Source organism: Bombina bombina, chromosome 6 (assembly GCF_027579735.1).
Source record: "Bombina bombina isolate aBomBom1 chromosome 6, aBomBom1.pri, whole genome shotgun sequence".
NCBI lineage: Eukaryota > Metazoa > Chordata > Amphibia > Anura > Bombinatoridae > Bombina > Bombina bombina.
Window position 1 is genome coordinate 369,513,822 of NC_069504.1, and position 21,831 is coordinate 369,535,652.

The 21,831-nt window shown below is 37.4% G+C and overlaps 1 protein-coding gene across 1 annotated transcript in view; it reads right to left on the bottom strand.

Moving 5' to 3' along the window:
* LOC128665078 (BRCA1-A complex subunit RAP80) overlaps window positions 1-21,831 on the bottom strand; it is a 103,660-nt gene that overhangs the window by 75,765 nt on the left and 6,064 nt on the right. The window contains exon 2 of the mRNA XM_053719831.1: window positions 13,888-14,067. Coding sequence (XP_053575806.1) covers window positions 13,888-14,058 — 171 coding nt within the window. The 5' untranslated portion in view covers window positions 14,059-14,067. The remainder of the gene's footprint in view (window positions 1-13,887; window positions 14,068-21,831) is intronic.

The window sequence follows — 21,831 nt, forward strand, 5'->3', positions numbered from 1 at the left end:
GACGCCATCAGATCCAATTCTGGTGTGCCCCATAGCTGAGTCAGCTGGGCAAATACCTCCGGATGGAGCTCCCACTCCCCCGGATGAAAAGTCTGACGACTTAGGAAATCCGCCTCCCAGTTCTCTACCCCTGGGATATGGATTGCCGAGAGATGGCAAGAGTAATCCTCCGCCCATCGGATTATTTTGGTTACCTCCATCATCGTAAATAAACTGTGCAACTGAAAATAGACCCCTCCCACCTCACTCGATGTTATGGGGCCTAAAAAACACCACAGAGTGTTTCTTAAACTAGCCATGTGGGTCAATAACCCTTAAACAAGCCACAAAGACCCCTTAAAGACCCTCAAAAAATGTTTTATTTGTAATTAAACCAAAACGTTTTTTCCTATTAGTGTCACCAGTAACTATAAACCCTTTATGCAAGCTTGGATTCCTCTTTTACTGAATACAGCTTACCTTTCCCTCATGGGGATATTGCCAGCCTTTTCTAGAAATAACAGTCTGTCTAGAAAAAAATAGACTGAACATACCTTAATGCAGTTTAGCCTGCAAACTGTTCCCCCAACTGAAGTTTTCTTGTACTCTTCAGCCCTGTGAGAACAGCAGTGGATCTTAGTTACAAAATGCTAAGATCATCATCCTCCTTGCAGAAATCTTCATCCCTTTTCTGCCAGAGAGTAAATAGTACACACCGTTACCATTTAAAATAAACTTTTGCTTGAGAAAATAAAAACTAACATTTTTGTCACCACACTCCCTTTGCCCTTCCTAGCAGTTAAGCAGGCAGAGAGAATGACTGGGGGGTGGAGCTAAGGGAGGAGCTATATGGACAGCTCTGCTGTGGGTGCTCTCTCTGCCACTTCCTGTAGGGAAGGAGAATATCCCATAAGTATGGATGAATCCGTGGACTCGATACATCTTACAAGAGAAAGGAGCACTTTTTAATATGTCTAAATTAAAGTGATCAGTCTATCTACCCACTAAAGGATCTAAATGCATAGAAGTGGGAACAGTTCCAGTATGCTCCATAATGTGTACACATTACTACACAAAATATACTTTACTGTGCAAACATATACTGTATATGGACACAGAACAAGTATTGTAAATAAACTATACCCTGGGACTGGGTGGATAAAAATCAATGATTAAAAAAATATATTTTTATTTTTATTGAAAATCGGATTTGTTTTTTTACATAAATCAGAATTTCTTAGGATTTTTTATTTAAATAAAGTGCTTTTTGAGGAAAAACTATATCTAAAGGTTATTAATTAATCCTATAGATTAGTTCTTTTTTTTTTTTTTTTGTTTAAGCATTTTTATTGAGGGTAATAAAGTATACAGCATACAGGTTACTCAATGAAACATATGCATATAAAACATTTAACATGAGAATCTAACAGTGTGATAGGTAAACTAGGGAGCAACCTCACCACCACCCTCTATTTTTGCCCCTCCATTAATACTCAGGCCACTTTTGGACCCTAAATTTTACTGTACACTAACTGAGGGGGTTAATGCGCTACAGACCACTTTTGGGCCTGTAGATGACTGTCGCATAGAATACACAAAGCATATATATGAGCATAAGATTTTTTGTTTTATAAATTCGCAGCGTCCCCAAATATACAGGTCCAATCAAGGGACCAGAAACTATATAGAACCCTTGAGGACATGTTGATGGAGTTAATAGTATAAAGTATAGTTTCAGTGTTTATGAAATAGAGATTAGACATTCATCCTCAAAGTATAGAAGTGCACGAAGGGCACCAAAATTACTCTATTAACTTCAGTCAAATTCAGACATGGTCAGCTAATAAAAGTGATGTCCTTGATTGTAATCGCAAGCAAAATTAGGCATTAACATTGAACAGTTGTAGAAACATAAACAGTAGTATAATATTCATAATGGCAGATTATAGGGAAAACTTCAGAAATTAATACACATAAGGTTATTCGTACTGGAACTGTCAGTAATAAGATTCTGCAAGCCTTCTGCACTCTACTATATGAACACGTAAAAAACTAAGGCTCTACGGTCAGAGCAGAGACTACTTCACTCTGCTAAAAGGGAGTGTGGGGGACAAATTACTTATCTCTTACCACACAGATATATGGGGGGGGGGGGGAGTAACGGATCCGGACCCAATCTAAGGGAAAACTCGCATTAAGCGTCACTGATATCCTGGAGCTACCGAATGTCGCTTAAGATTAGCTTAGGGACGGTAAGTCTAATAAGCGGCTGCTAGTGCCTGACAATAGCTTGCTGGGGTGTTAGTGAGGTGGAACATAATCCACGTTTGTGACTGCTCACGGGGAGAGTTGAATACTCACCCCTAATGAATTTCAAAACACACCGTTTGTTTGAACTACATAGTAAACTTTAGCGCATACACTACTCCAATCGTTGACTCAAAAAATGCATTGATATTAGAGAGCTTTCTTACATAAGATAGTTAGCTTTTACCTATAAAGTAGTTAACGTCCCCTAATAATAACTATACCTTGCAAGGGTTATTTAGAGATTAAAGTGTAATGGTGTCCAGGGTGATACACACAGGTGATCTGAGCGAGATTACATGCAAGTACTTAAACATTTAGTACAATCCTCCTTGTTCTATACTAATCCTACTCTAGGAGCTCACATAGGGTTAAATATATATATATATAATTCCTGGAAGGGACTGTACTGGTACCCAGAGAAAATTTTCATTTAGTTTCGTGTAGAGGCGGGAGCCTCAATATTGACTCTAGGTACATTCAAGCACTTGTCTATTTATGCATAATAGCTGTCTGAAATGTTAACTGAAAGTAATAAAATCCCCGTAAGGGACCTGTCGCTCAAAAAGTTAAATTCCCATCACCAGTTACTCCCTCAACATACTGTTCGTATGGCCCACTAAATATATATTTGGGTAAACAATAGTCCAAACATGGACCAAGCTAGTGCGTCAATATCAAAACCTAATAGAACTGCTCATGAGGGAATCCAGCCCTGCACTACTTAAACTATGTGGCAGCAGATTAAATGTAAATTAAATTAGGAAGGTGATGTGTATATTTGAGCGGGTTTTTTTTAGTAATTAGACCTAACGCTAGGCACCCATAAATAGGACTGCAGTTTTAGCCAGCCAAAGACCCCTTTCAATACCGCTTAGCTCATAACACGCTTTGAAGGTATTCTCAGCATATAAAACTGATTACATCCCAAGCACACATTTCAGAGTAGTCACACAAGCACTCAGGGAGAAAGAAAAAAGTGAAAGCATTCAGGAGCATGAAAATATGAGATGAACAGGGGTATGGGCTATATAAAAAGCGCCAATTAATATATGAGAGCATGGGGCAGTCCTCAACTGATAATCCGACGACAAATTTTCATGGATACAGTGGGTGTTAAGCCAAAGTAGTTAAGGCACCTCCAAACAAGCAAAGCGTAGCGTGGTAGTCTCACATAGTCCCAATAACTGTTCAAATGTCCATAAGGTCTTTCTGAAGCGTCCGCTTAGCCTGTTTGCATGCAGGCAAAGCCATCTGCCTCCAAGCGAGGCCAAACAGTCCAGGGATCATAAGGGGAGTACAGGTATAGAGTCCGGTATAGCAAAATCATCCTGGCTATGTCCAGGAGTAGAACCCCTGTGTAGGACGACTCCGGGCCCCCAACCATGAAGAACACCAAAGCATACATACGAGAAGCCTTCCAGAGGCAGGGATCAGCAGTCTCCGCGATCTCACATATTTCCCTGAGAGCCTCACTGCTCATTGCAACGGTACTGTCGGGTGTCTGAGAGTTGTAATCCAGCACGACAAAAGAGCCGGATCTATCTCCCCCGGGCTCGGTCCGCTCCCGCTCACTCTCAGATAAACCAGGGGCAAAGGGAGGGTCTTCCGCAACCAGCTGCGTGGCGTCAAGCTGCTCATCGTACACTGCTTCTCCCGTCTCACCCAATTTACTGTGCATATTTTTTGAGCTTGTCGCTTCAATAACTGCGATTAAGCAGTCAAATCTGTTGAGTATTAATTGCTCATAATCCAGAAGTAGAGCCTGGATCTCGATGTAGGTGCAGTCCTCCATAACAAAAATGGTGTAATCCCAGTGAAGAGTTGTTCCAGTGTTGCTTGTTCTTGTTCCTCTTTATCCCCTCTTTTCCTCTGTTAATTATGCTCTTAATTAAAGATCACAGCCTTATCTCACCTCAGACTGCCAATATTTTTAGTGGTTAAGCATTATTCATCAGAAAACTTAGTTAATTGCAATGTAAACTCAGGAGCCTCTCCAAAACATGTCTTGCTGCAACGGCTCCCGGCTCCGCCCCCTATAGATTAGTTCTTAATTATATAACAAAATTAATTCCATCAAACCATTCACAATGTCATGCTCTCCCAGAGGTTTCTGTAAGATTATTTTGGGTAATTTTTCTAGCTTGAAGATATTATCACATATTAGCTTTGTAGTTCTCAAAAATGCGAATTTGTTTCTGCAGAAATAAGCTGCCTCTTCTTCACAGCAAAAATTTTAAAAAATAGACATGCAAAGATAAGAAATAGACCTTAAAGGAACATAATCATGAAATAAATTTGTTGGTTCTCAGATAGAGCATACAATTATCAGATTTACTTCTATTATAACATTTGCTTAATTCTCTTGGTATCCTTTGTTGTAGGAGAGCAATACTCTACTGGGACCTAGGTGAACACAGACAGTGACAAGCAGCTAGCTCACCGTAGTGCATTGCTTCTGAGCCTACTTATGTATGCTTTTCAATAATAGATACCAAGAGAACAAAGCAAATTGGATAAGAGAAATACATTGGAAAATTGCATCCTTCTGAATCATGAAAGTTTAATTTTGACTTTACTATCCCTTTAATGCCATTGTTCCCCTGCAAATCTACGTCCACAGAATCAACCCATACTAAGTTTCAAGAAGCTCAGTGAACAAAAGATTGTTTGAAGTGGAATAGATCTGCACAAGGACCTATGTGTGAGGAGGGAGGGGCAAGCATTAAAAATGAAAAATAATGTTATTGTTTTAGTTAAATGAAACTTTTTAAAATTATTATTAAGCTAATGGTTGTTTATCTTTAGTAAAAAAGCTATTTAAATTGTTAAGATAATCATTTTTCTCCTTCCAATAAAGTACAGCTGAAAAGTTGATCAACTATGAATGATTAACCTAATAAACTGGGGAAAGTTCACCTCCCAATAATCTTTCTATGCATATCTAAATATACATTCATACACACACACACAGGGTGGGCAATTGATTAAATTGTGGCATCGCTGACATAAAGGGGAATATATATATATATATATATATATATCCATAGAAGAGGCTAACAATAGTATTGAGCCAGATGTTCGTTCCTGTGAGTGTGCTTCTCTCTGTGCACTCATAAGAGGCAGGGGAGGCAGTGCCTACCCTGCCATATGTGGCCAAAGCTTAATTAAATTTTAAATTAAAACAAATAAGTCCAAAAAAAAAAAATATTTTCCCCCCATGTAATGCTATGGAGAGGCAGATACAGGAACGCTTCTCTCCATTGCAGTACATGGGTCAAAGGAAAAGCTGTGCTGCAGCGCCACCTGTGTTCTGTCAATATATTAGCAGCAAAAATTGGGACCAATAGGAGGCACCCCTCTTGATGCCTCCTAGCAAGTGAAGGATATATAGATTAATCAGAAGAAGGATGCAGTGAGCAGGGTCATTTGACACAACTGGAAGCTGAGGTAACCTAAGAACAGATGACACCAAGCAGAAGAGTAAAGTAGTATTCTACATCTCTTGTGATTCACAAATTGTGTTCAGATACAGCTCATTAACAGGGGGGGACAGTAAGTGAGCATAACCCAATACTGACAGGAAGTCAAAGGGTCAATTCAAATTTAAATCCATAATTTAAAACCCAGAGTTTGAAGTTAAGTGTGCAGTGTCCACATTATTTAAACTAAAGTTTTTGACATTGAATATTGCTAAGCCTCCCTTTTTCATGGTTATTTGATTTAATTAGGTACAAACTCCATATATGTTGTTATGTCTGTTCAGTCAGAGGATGCAGTATCTTTTTATTTTTCTCTGTGTCTCCATTTATTTAAAGACTGCTGTTAACTTGTAATTCACAAATCAAATGAAAGCTATTGCATTGTGCTGCTTTTATACAAGTTTATATTAATAAAAGGAGATAATGAGTCATTTAAAAAATATATGTAATTATTGCAGTTAAATGTTTTTAGAAATAATGCCACTGTAAAGTAAATGGTTAAACACATAGGCAAAGGGAGACATTTAAAATTAAACTTTCATGATTGAGGTAGAGCATGCTATTTTAATAGAATTTTCTAGTTATTTATATTTTGAGAATTGGCATCAACTGTTACTGGCCCCATGTCAGCAAATCAAATTAGTTTTTGAAAGGAACATGAAAATCATAATTACATTTCCTTAATTCAGATAGAAATTGCACACAAAAAATAAATAAATACACTTTCTATTTTACTTTTATTATTATGTACTTCAATATTTTGGTATTTTTTGGTGTCCTTTGTTGAAGAGCATACCTAAGTGGGATGTGCACGTGCGTTTCTTGAACACCATATTGCAGCAGCAGCTGTGTTGGCAGTATTGATAACTTGTCCTTTGTGTAAAATTTGTATGGTAAATTATTTCTATTTTTACAATACAGTAGTGAGTAGAGAAGAGATTGTGTATCATTCTAATTGCTTAATAACTGGCACTGTGCAACAGAATTGTGTGAGTGTGTATGTGACCAGAGTGTGTGTGGGTGTCAGTGAGCAGAGTATGTGTGCTTTATTCTTCAGGTAATCAATACATTTCCGATGAGCTGGTGCTTTAGTGCAGTGTTTCTCAACAATGGTCCTCAAGTACCCCCAACAGGCCAGGTTTTCATTATAGCTGAATCAGTGCACAGGTGAAGTAATCAGCTCATCAGTAACTCAGCGATTACTAGCTTGCTCTCACCCATCACCTGATTATGTCACCTGTGCACTGGTTCAGCTATCATTTAAACCTGCCCTGTTGGGGTACTTGTGGCCCTCTGTACGTGTTTCTCCGTTGTATCATATCTAGTGCCTCACCAGCCTCTGACCTCACTGCACGTCACTGAAATATATATATATATATATATATATATATATATATATATATATATATATATATATATATATATACATACATACATACATATACATACATACATATATATATATATATACACACACACACACATATACATACACACACACACACACACAAACACACACAAACACACATACACGTCAAGATTAGATATCAGAAAGGTATAAGTATGGTGTTATCCATTTAATGCAAGGCTTTTGAATACAAGACAACTATTACTCTTAAAAAGGTTAGTTTCTATATATTTGTGCAAAATTTACAATATGATTTGTTAAACCAAGATTTCATCAGTGCAATTAACCCTAATTAATTTACATGATTATTATTAACCTAATCCCCCCCCCCCCCACTCTGCAAAACTGATTTCCTTGGAGATCCAACCAACAAGCCCCCCCCATGAACTTTTTTAAAAAAAATAAAAATGGTAAAAATTCCCACTAAATCCTACTCTCACAAAACCTTCTTTGGAGACAACACTTTACTTAAACCATTAGAGACAGTAGATTAAAGAGTTATACAACTACAGCATTGAGGGAAAGTGATAATTATAAGGGATAGGAAAGAACTTTATTTTTCAGAATAAGAGAAGTGTTATACAGATCTCTAACGTAGCGTGGCAGTAAAAAGATAACCTAGGGCATAAAATGTAACTTTTTTGTTGTTGTCAACTAGAGAGCTCACTAGTGCAAGAGAGACACCTCCCCATAGACAGAAATTCTAGGGTGGGGGAAAGAGCCATCCCAGGACATACAGCTGTTGAAATGGGAGTTTGATTTGAAGACAGGTTTATCGGATGGAAACAGAAAGAGAGAGATAGTTTATGGAAACTTTATAAGGACACAGCCCGATGAAAGTGTGAGACATGACGAGTGCACCGTTAGACCAGACCGATGGCGTCCCTTTCAAAGAGCTGGTTTATGGAACACCATATTTGCCTAAGACACCAATGGATTGGACCTGGAGCAAACCACCCAGCCCCATAAACAGTAGCAGTGAGCTGGTGCACAGGAGTGGCCTAATACCAGATCTTATAGCAGCTTTCGGTAAAAATGGATGTGTCAGGGAGCTCAGTAAAACAGTTACTGCCTGCCCACTAATCACACTCCTCACAAAGTGTGAAAAAGTTGAAAAACTGAAAAAGAAGATTGTGGGTGGCGCCAATAAAGGCTAACTGTGGGAATATTATATTGTAGGTAAGTAATATATCTAAAAGTACAAGTTAAAATATCCAAAATTCCAAGTAAAAATATAATGTAAAAGAATATAATATAAAACTATATATAGGTAAAATAGGTTTAGTTGTTTTATATTATATTCTTTTACATTATATTTTTACTTGGAATTTTGGATATTTTAACTTGTACTTTTAGATATATTACTTACCTACAATCTTATAGCAGCTTTGCTTTTCATAATGTTGCTTCTATGCCTGTATGCTATACTTTGGAAATGTATGGTGTCACAAGCACGCAGAAATGACAAACGCTATAGAAAGAAACGCACCACATAAATACATCAGAAACCCGTCTATACCGTGTGATCTGGATCCTAACTCACCATGGCAATAACTACAGACTTGTTAACAAGAAATATATGTAAATATAGAGACCTTTTGCCCAATAATTGTTCCCTTTTCCCGGTGCTGTTCATACACACTGACTGTCCTAGTGCCCTGCCGAACAGGTTTATATATTTAATTTTTTTCCCCCTTCTTTAAAGTGATTTAGATTATTTTAAACCGTTTCTTCTGCAGAATGTTGCTGCCTTGTAAATAAAGACATTAACTGAGAAAGGCTCTATTCTGACATTCTGACAGATACATTAAACAGAATGTTGTTTTTATCTGTAACACACTATTGAGACAAACTGTTTTTCAGAAATATAATGACTATAGTAGAAATTGTACAATGTAGAATTTTGATTTATAAAACTATAAACATTAAAAATGTGGATTATGGGATTTTAAAAGGGACATTATACACTAGATTTTTCTTTGCATAAATGTTTTGTAGATGATCCATTTATATAGCCTATACAGGTTTTTTTTTTTTTTCTTCTTAAAAAAAAAAAAAAATGTACAGTTTTGCTTACATTGCGCTGATTTTCCTAACCAAGCCCCAACATTTTTAAAAGTATACTGATGTATACCTACTCCAGCTTGCACCTGTTTGTGTATAGAGTCTTTTCATATGAAGAGGAAGGGGGTGCCTGCTCTTTTTGGTAAACGACCACTTTCAGTGGGTGTTCCAGCTATCCTTTTCAACAGTGCTAAACTGGGAGCTTCTAAGTAAGTTTTTAAACAGTTTTATACCAGTATCTGTGCATATTAATCTTTATAGTAGAGTCTATTACATGCAGTTATATGAAAATTGGTGTATACTGTCCCTTTAACAAAAATCTAGGATTACAATAACCCCTCCATGGCTTGCTATTAAAAAGGTGAAAGGATGAGAAACAAGTTGTTGTTTTTTATTTTTATTTTAAAGATGGGAAGTGTAACGTGAAAGAAAATAAGGAAGCTGCAGCATATGTCTAATCTCCTGCTTATACACTTTAACTACACAGAGGAGCACAGCTAGCAAGAGCAAGCCATAGCACACCCTTTCTGCAGATAAACCTCAGGATAGGTCAGAAAAAGAAAGAAAATTATGCCGCTGTAAAAGCAAAGCATTGTACATAACCCAGGGGAAGTTAATCTGTGCTGCATGCCAAAGATAAAACCCAGGTCTCCTGGCTCACAGGCCTATGTTTCTCCTCTGAGACACTGAAGGGCTTTGGCTCACGTGGTTATCTGGAGTCTTGCTACTTATACTATCTGGCTCCACCTACCAGTCAGCTGCAGGTAGTTCTGCAATCATTATAGACCAGTGATGACAAACCTTTTGAGCCCGAGTACCAAAACTGCAACACAAAAGCAATTTACTTCAAAGTGCCAACATTTAAATTAAACCTGAACACTGAGTTTGTTGTGTTTTTAGAAAATCACTTCATACAACTGTCTGAGCTAATTAACTGATATTGTCTCAAAAGAAAAACACACAATAAAAGTAGTTTCAATGATACAAACTGTTTTATTAAAAAATAAATTTAAAAAAAAAAAAAAAAAACACGAGGGGGCCTATTTTATCATGGTATGTAAAGCTCAAAACCTGTTACAGTAGCACCTTAGTGAAACATTCCAACACTTTCATATGTAAGAATATTCCTCCATTAACAGCTTAATAATGCAATTATAGTAATCAGACATCAACCCAAACTAGACCAATTTTAAATTAATTATAAAGGAGTAAATGTCCCAAATGCACTGACAGCTACAGTGGGTCATTCTAATATAGGTATTGAATTACAGTTCCAAAACTTTTTTAGCAGTCGACAAAAGGGAGTGAGAGAAGTATGGTAAAATAATAATATAAGAATCTCATCAATATGATTCAGTATTGATAAAACAGATTCCTACAAAACAACCAATAAATAATGCTGACAATCTCAGTGATCAATTGAGGTTACTTGATGTTGACTGATACATAAAATAAATTGCACACATTACATTTACATGTTTTTTGTGTTACTAGTACTAATAGACATCTTACTTTCCAATTTCCTGCTTATAACAAAGTGCTTTTAATTTGCCTGCAGTCACGTCTGGTGGAAGCGGTCAGTCACAAGCTGGATGACTGCTGCAAACTTTTCCACAGCTGCGAGCCGGTACCCAGCAGTACCCACGATGTGGCAAAATTATGGCTTGCGTATCAACAGAGGACTCTGCGTGCCAACTATGGCACCCGTGCCATAGGTTTACCATTACTGTTATAGACTATTTAAACCTACTTGGCTAGACACTACCTGCCCAGATATTGTTTTTGCAACAGCCTGATAGTTTTAAGTCTTGACCTTTGCCTGCTAACCTGACTTCACTTTGGATATCCCTTCTGCTTCGAGAACTGATTTGTTTCCTGTCCTCTCTTGTCTGTATCTTGCACTCTCCCTTTCTGGTTCTAACCCTGGCTAAGTCTGACTATTCTTTGATTGCCTGTTACAGAACTGCCTTAATGCGGTTCCAATTCACAACATGCTTTGTGTTCCAGCTGGTGCCAGTGTGCTGCCTTGTACTTTAGTGGTGTTGGTATCCATCTCCCTGTCACAATCCTGTACTCCTGAGGCACTTTGTATCCTGCCATAGCTTTGTCTACTTCACACCCTGCTCCAGAATGGTGTGCTATTGCCCCAAGGCAACCCTGTTTGCCTAGCACCAATTGATAAACAGAACTGTAAGGGCCTGTTAATCAAACACCATCCAGCATGGAGATTAATACTATAAAATCTTTGTGGCATTTTATTAGTATTATATTGCAATGTGTGTATCTTTCACACCTAGAACCATGCATAGCTACATAAACAGTTCTCAACGTAAAATTTGCCTTTCTAAAATTATTTTATTTACTTCCCAATACTGACGAGATTGCTTAGATAACCTAGTCTCAGCAGAGAGTTTGAGCTCATTGGGTCCAAAAGCAGAAAGCACCTCAAAAAGTTAACAGAAAATGTCAGTCTAAGGTGTGTAGCATTATTATAATTTACATTTGCAATACATCAATAATTTAATAAGTTTCCATACTGTAACAAGATCTTTCTTTTTTTAACTATAATAAAATGTTTTGTTTAATCCCTCCAAATGGGGTTAAACACAGTTAAGTTAGTTCCTCAGCAACAATGCACAACTGTGACGTAACTGAACATGTCTGATGAGCCAATTAAAAAATACATTTATTTAAAAAAAAAATGAGCCTACCTAGGTATGCTTTTCAACAAAGGATACAAAAACAACAATGCCTATTTAACGATAGAAGTAATCTAAAAAGTATCTTGAAATTCCATGCTGTATCTGAATCATAAAATTTTAATTTTTACTTTAATTTCACTTTTATGGAAAGAGAAGGAAGGGCTTTGCAGGTGAACAACAGCGTTAAATCTTATGTTCCTCTCCTACTGTATAGGAGTGATCATGCATGCTCTTACCACATCTATACAGAAAAGATGGTAAATGATTGGCAAGTATTTTATTCTTCAGTACAGGGAAACCAAGTGAAAAAGTATAATAAATATTCTCATAAGGCAATGAAGCTGCATTATTTATTCCAACAAGAATTTCAGATACTAAGCTGCACTTTCATGCAGCTTCCAGGTTGTATTTAAAGGGATATTAAATACATTTTAAAAGCATAGTATTGAGATTACCCGCCTGCCTCTAGTTATAGGTGCCACCTGTTAAATTCTAGCTTTCACTACATTCCATATTCACACATGTGCAGCAACTATCCTTCAGATATCAGCAGTGAAGCCTAGGTTACAAAATGGTGACACCCATAATTAGAAGGAGGTGCATGAAATATACTTAGTTTTTAATGTCCTGTTAACATCCCTAGCTATTAAACCTTACAGGCCAATGTGATTCCTAGAGCTGAAAAGAGGGTTTCAATGGCACTGCCTATTCGGTGGTTGTGACTACACCCTTGGTTGATTACTTGTTATAATACATATAATCACAGGGTAGTTGGTGCTGTGTATTTATTTACATTACAAAGAGAAACATGGACAGAACTGACCATTAAAGAATACACTATTAGCACTCATGTAGACTTATGACACAAATTGTGAATATATATTTTTTAAAGATAGACTACCAAATGGTAAAGAGAGTTCACTTGGAACATTAAAACATAACTTTTATTAAATACGCAAAAAACAGGAGATAAAATAAAGGGATGTGCAATTAAAAATAATAGCTTACTGGGGTGTAGTGAAAAACAATCTTTGTATCACATTGGGTGCCGAGGTATAATGGCTACAACGTATTAGGCATACTTGGGTATACGTACTTTAGCTTGCAATTGTTTGTTGATGCTCAGCCACTAGAATTAATAAAATTAACCCGTGTTATTGCAATACAACACAAGGTAAATAATATTGTGCGGAGCTTGTATTTAATTTTTACAAATCTTGCAAGTTCAGAGGTTGTGTCTAAAGATCTCTGAATAGTACCAGGGTCTGTGTTAGCACACCTTTTTATTGTTTTAATTTAGCAACGCGATGCATAGAGCATATATATATATATATATATATATATACTTGAATTTGAGAGATCAATGTTATAATGCATACTTAGGTATCCATATAAATAATTCCTAGCAACGCTGGGTTGGTAGAATGATTTGGTTAATTAGCACCAACCAAAAGGTACCCAAGGTGTCTGGTTACCTACAAGTAACATATGTTCAGTTTTATCCTAATATTGCATAACGCGTGATTTAGATTTAATTGATTGGTGCATACTTGGGTATCCATATATGTCAATTCACAATAACCCAAAATTAAGTGTTTGACCTTGCTTAGTAATAGTATAAAGATATATAACCATCAATGAGGTATGAATACTATGACTTTTTAAGCAAGATTAGTTTTTTATACAGGTTCTTTAGTAATCGATTGTGAGTTCCCTTGCAATAGATTGCAGATGATTTGTAAAGAGCATTAATGTATTGGGTATATTGTGATGCATACTTTAGTTATAGATATCCTTATCCATGGTTGTATTTGCACCTACTGCTTCACATACAGCTATAATTATACCCCCAACACCATTATATTGGTTCCGGATAATCAGCCTAAATATAAATAGCAAAAAAGATTGCATTATTCAGTCACATATGTGATTCCTAGGTACAAACCTCTTCATCACTGTCAGAGATCACTATAAATGGATCTTCCACACTCAGTTTCTTCTTAGCACTGCCCTCAATAGTATTGTCTGGGTTATCTTCTTCTTGACTGTCCTCCTCCTTTAATAAGGACTGTTTTTCATCTTCTTCAAAATTACATTTCCTTCTCTTACGAGCCATGTTTTACACCTAAAATGAAATATCCAGTCAGTTAATGTGGTCTATTTGAACACGTTTCTGATATGGTTGTATGTGTAAAAATACTGTAAAAAAAATAAAATGAACAAGGATTTGTAGTAAATGTATCACTAAACACAACCCCCTAACAATATTTTAGGCTAGAATATCTAAGATACATTTTTAAGTATTTTATCTTTTACGAGACTACTAAAATGTCAGATAAGTCATGTAAGATATCCAATGAATCCACTTGGTTGCATGATGCGATTGAGCATAAATTGATAGAAAATATCACTATACAAAATTTATATTAATGTATTTTCTTGCCACATGTGAAGAACTGGTCGGCTTCTTGGAAAACAATACTGCTTTAAATTATTAAAAATAGAAGTACTTATACTATATAGGGGTACATTTACAATTCCCGCAGGCTGACAAGTTTGCAAAAAGTAAACCCGTCTGCGGCGCCTGCAATCGCCACTTGCGATATTTCATTACAAGGCGAAATTTATAATTGCATAAGAGGATTATTGTGCAATGCCACCCCCTAATCCAGGACAACCAATTGCACTATAGCAGGGAATGTCAATCACCCCAAACGAGCGAGTGTAGGGGTGATATATCTCAACACTTGAGGCGACGGAGGAGAAAATAGAAGTTTTTGCTTCTTAAATATGTTGCAGAAGGCTTGCTTATACAACCCTGCTCCACATAGCCAGAAAAGCTGCGAATGCAGCTTAATGAATTTACCCCTATGGATTTTGCTCCAAATCCTTCAAATTCAAAATCAGTGCACTGTATGGATAGATATGCACTTTTGCTTTATTAGTTTATTTACCATTACATTTAAGCACCACCAAATTTCATAGTGCTGAATATATAAATATTAGACAAACATTTTCTATGCAAAAGGTAAGCATGCAAAAAAATATTCAGCTTTAAAAATTTACACTACAGAAGTGTAAGTTACACATAATCGACTGTGATTGACTTCCACATAACAAAGTGAAGGTAAAGTTACCTTCATGTTGATCTATTATATTATTTATTGTTCCAAATAAATATGACTTTCATTCACAAATTTGTATCAATTCACTTGTAAAGAAAGTTATTACCGTTTTTATTATATTTCTGAAGGTCCTGAAAATCAACCTGTTTTTTCTTGTTTTTTTTTATTCTGGCTTGATCACATTTTTCTGTGATCCAATTGAAAATCAGGCCGTCAACTCATGTCATCCGCCTCCTTTCTCTTATGCGGTATTAATTTTTTGAGAAGCTAGAAATCCACGCTCGCTCACGTTTCGCACATGCGTATTGGTATTGTTAAGGAATTCCAATACAACGTCATCGGCATAATACTGAAGGCTCCGATTCAGACAAGTGCATCTCTCAACTTCCCGGGTTAACGATCTGTGAAAAAAGCAGCTCCTCTCTGTCTTGAATAACATAGTACTGAATGAATAAAGTTATTCATTGAATACTATGTTACTACGAAGATTTACGCATGCGCAGTACTGAACAGGTTCGCCGATTATCGCATGCGCTGAAGAAAGTGAGGTTGCCGATTAGCGCATGCTCAGTTAATCAGAGCATCGTGAACGCGCTTTTCAGAGACGTATAGAACGGGTGGGACCGCTCTATACATCAGAAATCCAGGAAATAGGGGTTGGGAGGAGTCAGTATCGGAACGGCAGATATTTTTAAATATATATATATATCTTCTAAAAAAAAGAAAAGTAATAGATAAAATAAGTTAGCGATTAGCTTCTGGTCATATTAGCAAATGCATTGTGTTCAAATTGGAAAAACTTTACCTTCACTTGAAGTGCAATAGCATTGTACTTTACAACTTGGGAGATATGTTCCAATGTAAACAAAAAGACTAGGGCCCAATGTATTAAAAAGTCACTCAGTCCGCACACCTTTGCTGCATACGGGCAGCGGATCTGTTGGTCAGCTATCCCGTATGCACAATTACACACTCCGGTGAGTGTGTAATGCCCGCCCCTTCACTCGAGCAAGAGAAGGGACTGTCAATCACCGAGAGCTCACTCTCTGATTTCTCTTTGCGACCGCTGCTTCTTACATAGCGTGAAGCAGGCTTGCATGTGCGAACCTGCCCCGCAAGGGCTCCGGAGCAGCTTATGCCGTTTCATACATGGAACCCAATGTGAAAGCCCTTAAAGGGACACTCAAGTAAAAATAAAGTTTATGATTCATTAAGAGCATACAGTTTTAAGACACTTTGCTATTTACTTATATTATCAAATTTTGCACAGTCTTTGGGGTCAATCCGATAAAAATCGTCGCCCGCAAAAGCCGGCGACGCCAATAATTGTGCGGATTTGGTATCCTATATACGGCGTAAGCTAGAAGTTACGCGCGTATATTTCTGCCGTCGCCCGCAGTTTTTTGGGCCATAGGCAGGTATACCAAACCCGCGCAGTTTGGTATCCAATATGCAGCGTAAGGACTTACGTGGCGAAAATGGAGAAAACTTACTCCATTTTCACCTCGCCACAAAAAGCAGCCGTAAGAAGCCTTACGCTGACTATTGGAGCCCCGTAACTCCCTAAACTAACTAGAAAATAAACCTAACACCTAACGCATGCGCAATGTCTATCTCCCTGTCAACCGCGATCTGCTAAAATAAACCTAACACCTAACGCATGCGCAATGTCTATCTCCCTGTCAACCGCGATCTGCTAAAATAAACCTAACACCTAACGCATGCGCAATGTCTATCTCCCTGTCAACCGCGATCCCCCCCCCCCCCCCGAAATCCCTAATAAAGTTATTACCCCCTAAACCGCCGCTCCCGGACCCCGCCGCCATCTACATAAACTAACCCCCTACTGTGAGCCTCTAAAACCGCCGCCATCTACCTTATCTATCCCCTAATCTGACCCCTTACACCGCCGCCACCTATATAAAAATTATTAACCCCTAATCTAATCCCCCTATACCGCCGCCAGCTATATTAATATTATTAACCCCTAATGTAAGCCCCTTACACCGCCCCCATCTCTATTAAAATGATTAACCCCTAATTTAATCTACCTACCCCGCCGCCAGCTATATTATCTATATTAACCCTAAGTATATTATAGTTAATATAGTTATTACATTATATATATTAACTATATTAACCCTAATTATATTAGGGTTAATATAGTTACTATAGTATTTATATTAACTATATTAACTCTATCTAACACTAACACCCCTAACTATATTTATATTAAATTAATCTAATTAATTTATAAACTAAAATATTCCTATTTAAATCTAAATACTTACCTATAAAATAAACCCTAAGATAGCTACAATATAATTAATAATTACATTGTAGCTATGTTAGGGTTAATATTTATTTTACAGGTAAATTTTTAATTATTTTAACTAGGTATAATAGATATTAAATAGTTATTAACTATTTAATATCTACCTAGTTAAAATAATTACCCAATTACCTGTAAAATAAATCCTAACCTAAGTTATAAATACACCTACACTATCAATAAATTAAATAAAGTACAAACATCTATCTAAAAATACAATTAAATTAACTAAACTAAATTACAAAAAAAAACAAACACTAAATTACAAAAAATAAAAAAAAGATTACAAGATTTTTAAGCTAATTACACCTATTCTAAGCCCCCTAATAAAATAATAAACCCCCAAAATAAAAAAAATTCCCTGCCCTATTCTAAATTAAACATATTTCAAAGCTCTTTACCTTACCAGCCCTTAAAAGGGCCTTTTGTGGGGCATGCCCCAAAGAATTCAGCTCTTTTGCATTCAACAAATACAATCCCCCCCCCCCCCATTACAACCCACCACCCACATACCCCTATTCTAAACCCACCCAAACCCCCCTTAAAAAAGCCTAACACTACCCCCCTGAAGATCTCCCTACCTTGTCTTCACCACACCGGGCCGAACTCCTGATCCGATCCGGGCGATGTCGTCCTCCAAGCGGCAAAGAAGAATTCTTCCTCCGGCGATGTCATCCTCCAAGCGGCAAAGAAGAATTCTTCCTCCGGCGACGTCTTCCTCCAAGCGGCAGCAAAGTCTTCATTCTTCCGGCGGCATCTTCAATCTTCTTTCTTCGCTCCGCCGCCGCGGAGCATCCATCCCGGCCGACTGCTAAACTTGGAATGAGGTACCTTTAAATGACGTCATCCAAGATGGCGTCCGCCGAATTCCGATTGGCTGATAGGATTCTATCAGCCAATCGGAATTAAGTTAAAAAAATCTGATTGGCTGATTGAATCAGCCAATCAGATTCAAGTTCAATCCGATTGGCTGATCCAATCAGCCAATCAGATTGAGCTCGCATTCTATTGGCTGATCGGAACAGCCAATCGGATTGAACTTGAATCTGATTGGCTGATTCAATCAGCCAATAGAATGCGAGCTCAATCTGATTGGCTGATTGGATCAGCCAATCGGATTGAACTTGAATCTGATTGGCTGATTCAATCAGCCAATCAGATTTTTTTAACTTAATTCCGATTGGCTGATAGAATCCTATCAGCCAATCGGAATTCGGCGGACGCCATCTTGGATGACGTCATTTAAAGGTACCTCATTCCAAGTTTAGCAGTCGGCCGGGATGGATGCTCCGCGGCGGCGGAGCGAAGAAAGAAGATTGAAGATGCCGCCGGAAGAATGAAGACTTTGCTGCCGCTTGGAGGAAGACGTCGCCGGAGGAAGAATTCTTCTTTGCCGCTTGGAGGACGACATCGCCCGGATCGGATCAGGAGTTCGGCCCGGTGTGGTGAAGACAAGGTAGGGAGATCTTCAGGGGGGTAGTGTTAGGCTTTTTTAAGGGGGGTTTGGGTGGTGGGTTGTAATGGGGGGGGGGATTGTATTTGTTGAATGCAAAAGAGCTGAATTCTTTGGGGCATGCCCCACAAAAGGCCCTTTTAAGGGCTGGTAAGGTAAAGAGCTTTGAAATATGTTTAATTTAGAATAGGGCAGGGAATTTTTTTTATTTTGGGGGTTTATTATTTTATTAGGGGGCTTAGAATAGGTGTAATTAGCTTAAAAATCTTGTAATCTTTTTTTTATTTTTTGTAATTTAGTGTTTGTTTTTTTTTGTAATTTAGTTTAGTTAATTTAATTGTATTTTTAGATAGATGTTTGTACTTTATTTAATTTATTGATAGTGTAGGTGTATTTGTAACTTAGGTTAGGATTTATTTTACAGGTAATTGGGTAATTATTTTAACTAGGTAGATATTAAATAGTTAATAACTATTTAATATCTATTATACCTAGTTAAAATAATTAATAATTTACCTGTAAAATAAATATTAACCCTAACATAGCTACAATGTAATTATTAATTATATTGTAGCTATCTTAGGGTTTATTTTATAGGTAAGTATTTAGATTTAAATAGGAATATTTTAGTTTATAAATGAATTAGATTAATTTAATATAAATTTAGTTAGGGTTAGATAGAGTTAATATAGTTAATATAAATACTATAGTAACTATATTAACCCTAATATAATTAGAGTTAATATAGTTAATATATATAATGTAATACCTATATTAACTATAATATAGTTAGGGTTAATATAGATAATATAGCTGGCGGCAGGGTAGGTAGATTAAATTAGGGGTTAATCATTTTAATAGAGATGGCGGCGGTGTAAGGGGCTTACATTAGGGGTTAATAATTTTAATATAGATGGCGGCGGTGTTAGGGGCTCACTTTAGGGGGTTATAGATATAATATAGCTGGCGGCGGGGTACGGGAGCGGCGGTTTAGGGGTTAATAACTTTATTAGGTTGCGGCGGGGTAAAGGAGCGGCGGTTTAGGGGTTAATAGCTTTTTTATTGTTAGGCTAGTGAGGGGGGATAGCGGATAGAGGGTTAGACAGTGCGGGCTATGTTAGGGAGGCGTGTTAGACAGTGCGGGTGTTTTAGACTTTAGTCAGGTTTTATAGGCGCCGGCAGATTCTAACGTGGCGCAAGTCACTGGCGACGCCAGAAATTTGTACTTACGCAGATTTCTGGACATCGCTGGTTTGTGAGACTTACGGCACGTTAGCATCTGACGGCGAACTATATGGGATAGCTCGAGTTGCGAGCTGAAACTGCGGGCGACGCCGGTTCCCTCGCTTGTGCCGCAAACTGCGATCGATATCGGATCGCGCCCGTAATATACACACACTTTCTGGGGAACAAGCTCCTACTGAGCATGTGCACAGGCATACAGGGTATACGTATACTAATCTGTGATTGACTGATGTTGGTCACATGGTACAGGGGGCAGGAAAATAGGAGAAAAAAATCTGTTTATTTGAAATTTGGAGTAGGCGTTATTGCATTGTCTTAATGATGCATGTGTTAATTATGCAATTCTACTTCATTTAGTGGTCCTTTCATCTGAATTTCAAATGAGTAGTAGAATTTTGTTTCAGACAAATTTGAGTTAGCTTGATTTAGTTTAATTTTTACATTAGTAATCCCTTAAAGGGATAGTAAACCACAAAATTGTATTTTATGATTCAGATAGAACATACAATTTTTAAACAACTTTCCAATTTAATTCTATTATCAAATTTTCTTCATTCTCTTGTTATCCATTGATGAAGGTGACAGCATTGCACTACTGACAGGAAGCTGAAAATATCTATTTAGCCAATCACAAGAGACAACTGTGTGCAGGCACCAATTAGCAGCAGCTGTGACTAGTGTATGATATGTGCGTATTCATTTTTTAACAAGGGATACTAAGAACGAAGCACATTTGAAAATTGAAGTGAATTTAAGTGTCTTAAAAAGACAAGCTCTATCTGAATCATGCAAGTTTAATTTTGACTTTCCTATCCCTTTAAGAGATTAATGGTCTACAAACAGAAAATGATAGACATAACTATAGATAGAGAAAATATTACTTTTGTTTACCAGTCCGTTGCAATGTAGCAATGAAAGTGATACATTAAAGTCAAAATTAAAATAATTTGATAGGACAGATCATGAAATTGTAACCACATTTCCACATTATTTCTATTATCAAGTTTGCATAGTTCTTTTTGTATTCTTTGTTACAGAGTAATCCTTAACTAGAGATGTGCACGCTCCTAAGCCAACCATCTGGTAATAGTCACCTAGATTACGAGTTTTGCGTTAGAGGCTGTGCGGTGCTAACGAGCAGTTTATGCTCACCACTCCCTTGCAGACAACGCTGGTATTACGGGTTTTTACAAACCCGGCGTTAACCGCAAAAAAAGCGAGCGAAGAGCAAAATTTAGCTCCACATCTCACCTCAATCCAGCACTGCTTACGTTAGCGGTGAGCTGCTAAAATGTGCTCGTGCATGATTTCCCCATAGGAATCAATGGGGTAGAGCCGGCTTAAAAAAAAAAAAACCTAACACCTGCAAAAAAGCAGCGTTTAGCTCTTAACGCAGCCCCATTGATTCCTATGGGGAAACACATTTTATGTCTACACCTAACACCCTAACATGAACCCCAAGTCTAAACACCACTAATATTACACTTATTAACCCCTAATCTGCCGCCCCCGACATCGCCGACACCTGCATTATATTATTAACCCCTAATCTGGCGCTCCGGACACTGCCGCCACCTACATTATAGTTATGAACCCCTAATCTGCTGCCCCCAACATCGCCGAACCCTACATTATATTTATTAACCCCTAATCTGCCGTCCCCAATGTCGCCGCAACATAACTACATTTATTAACCCCTAATTTGCCGCCCACAACGTCACCATCACTATAATA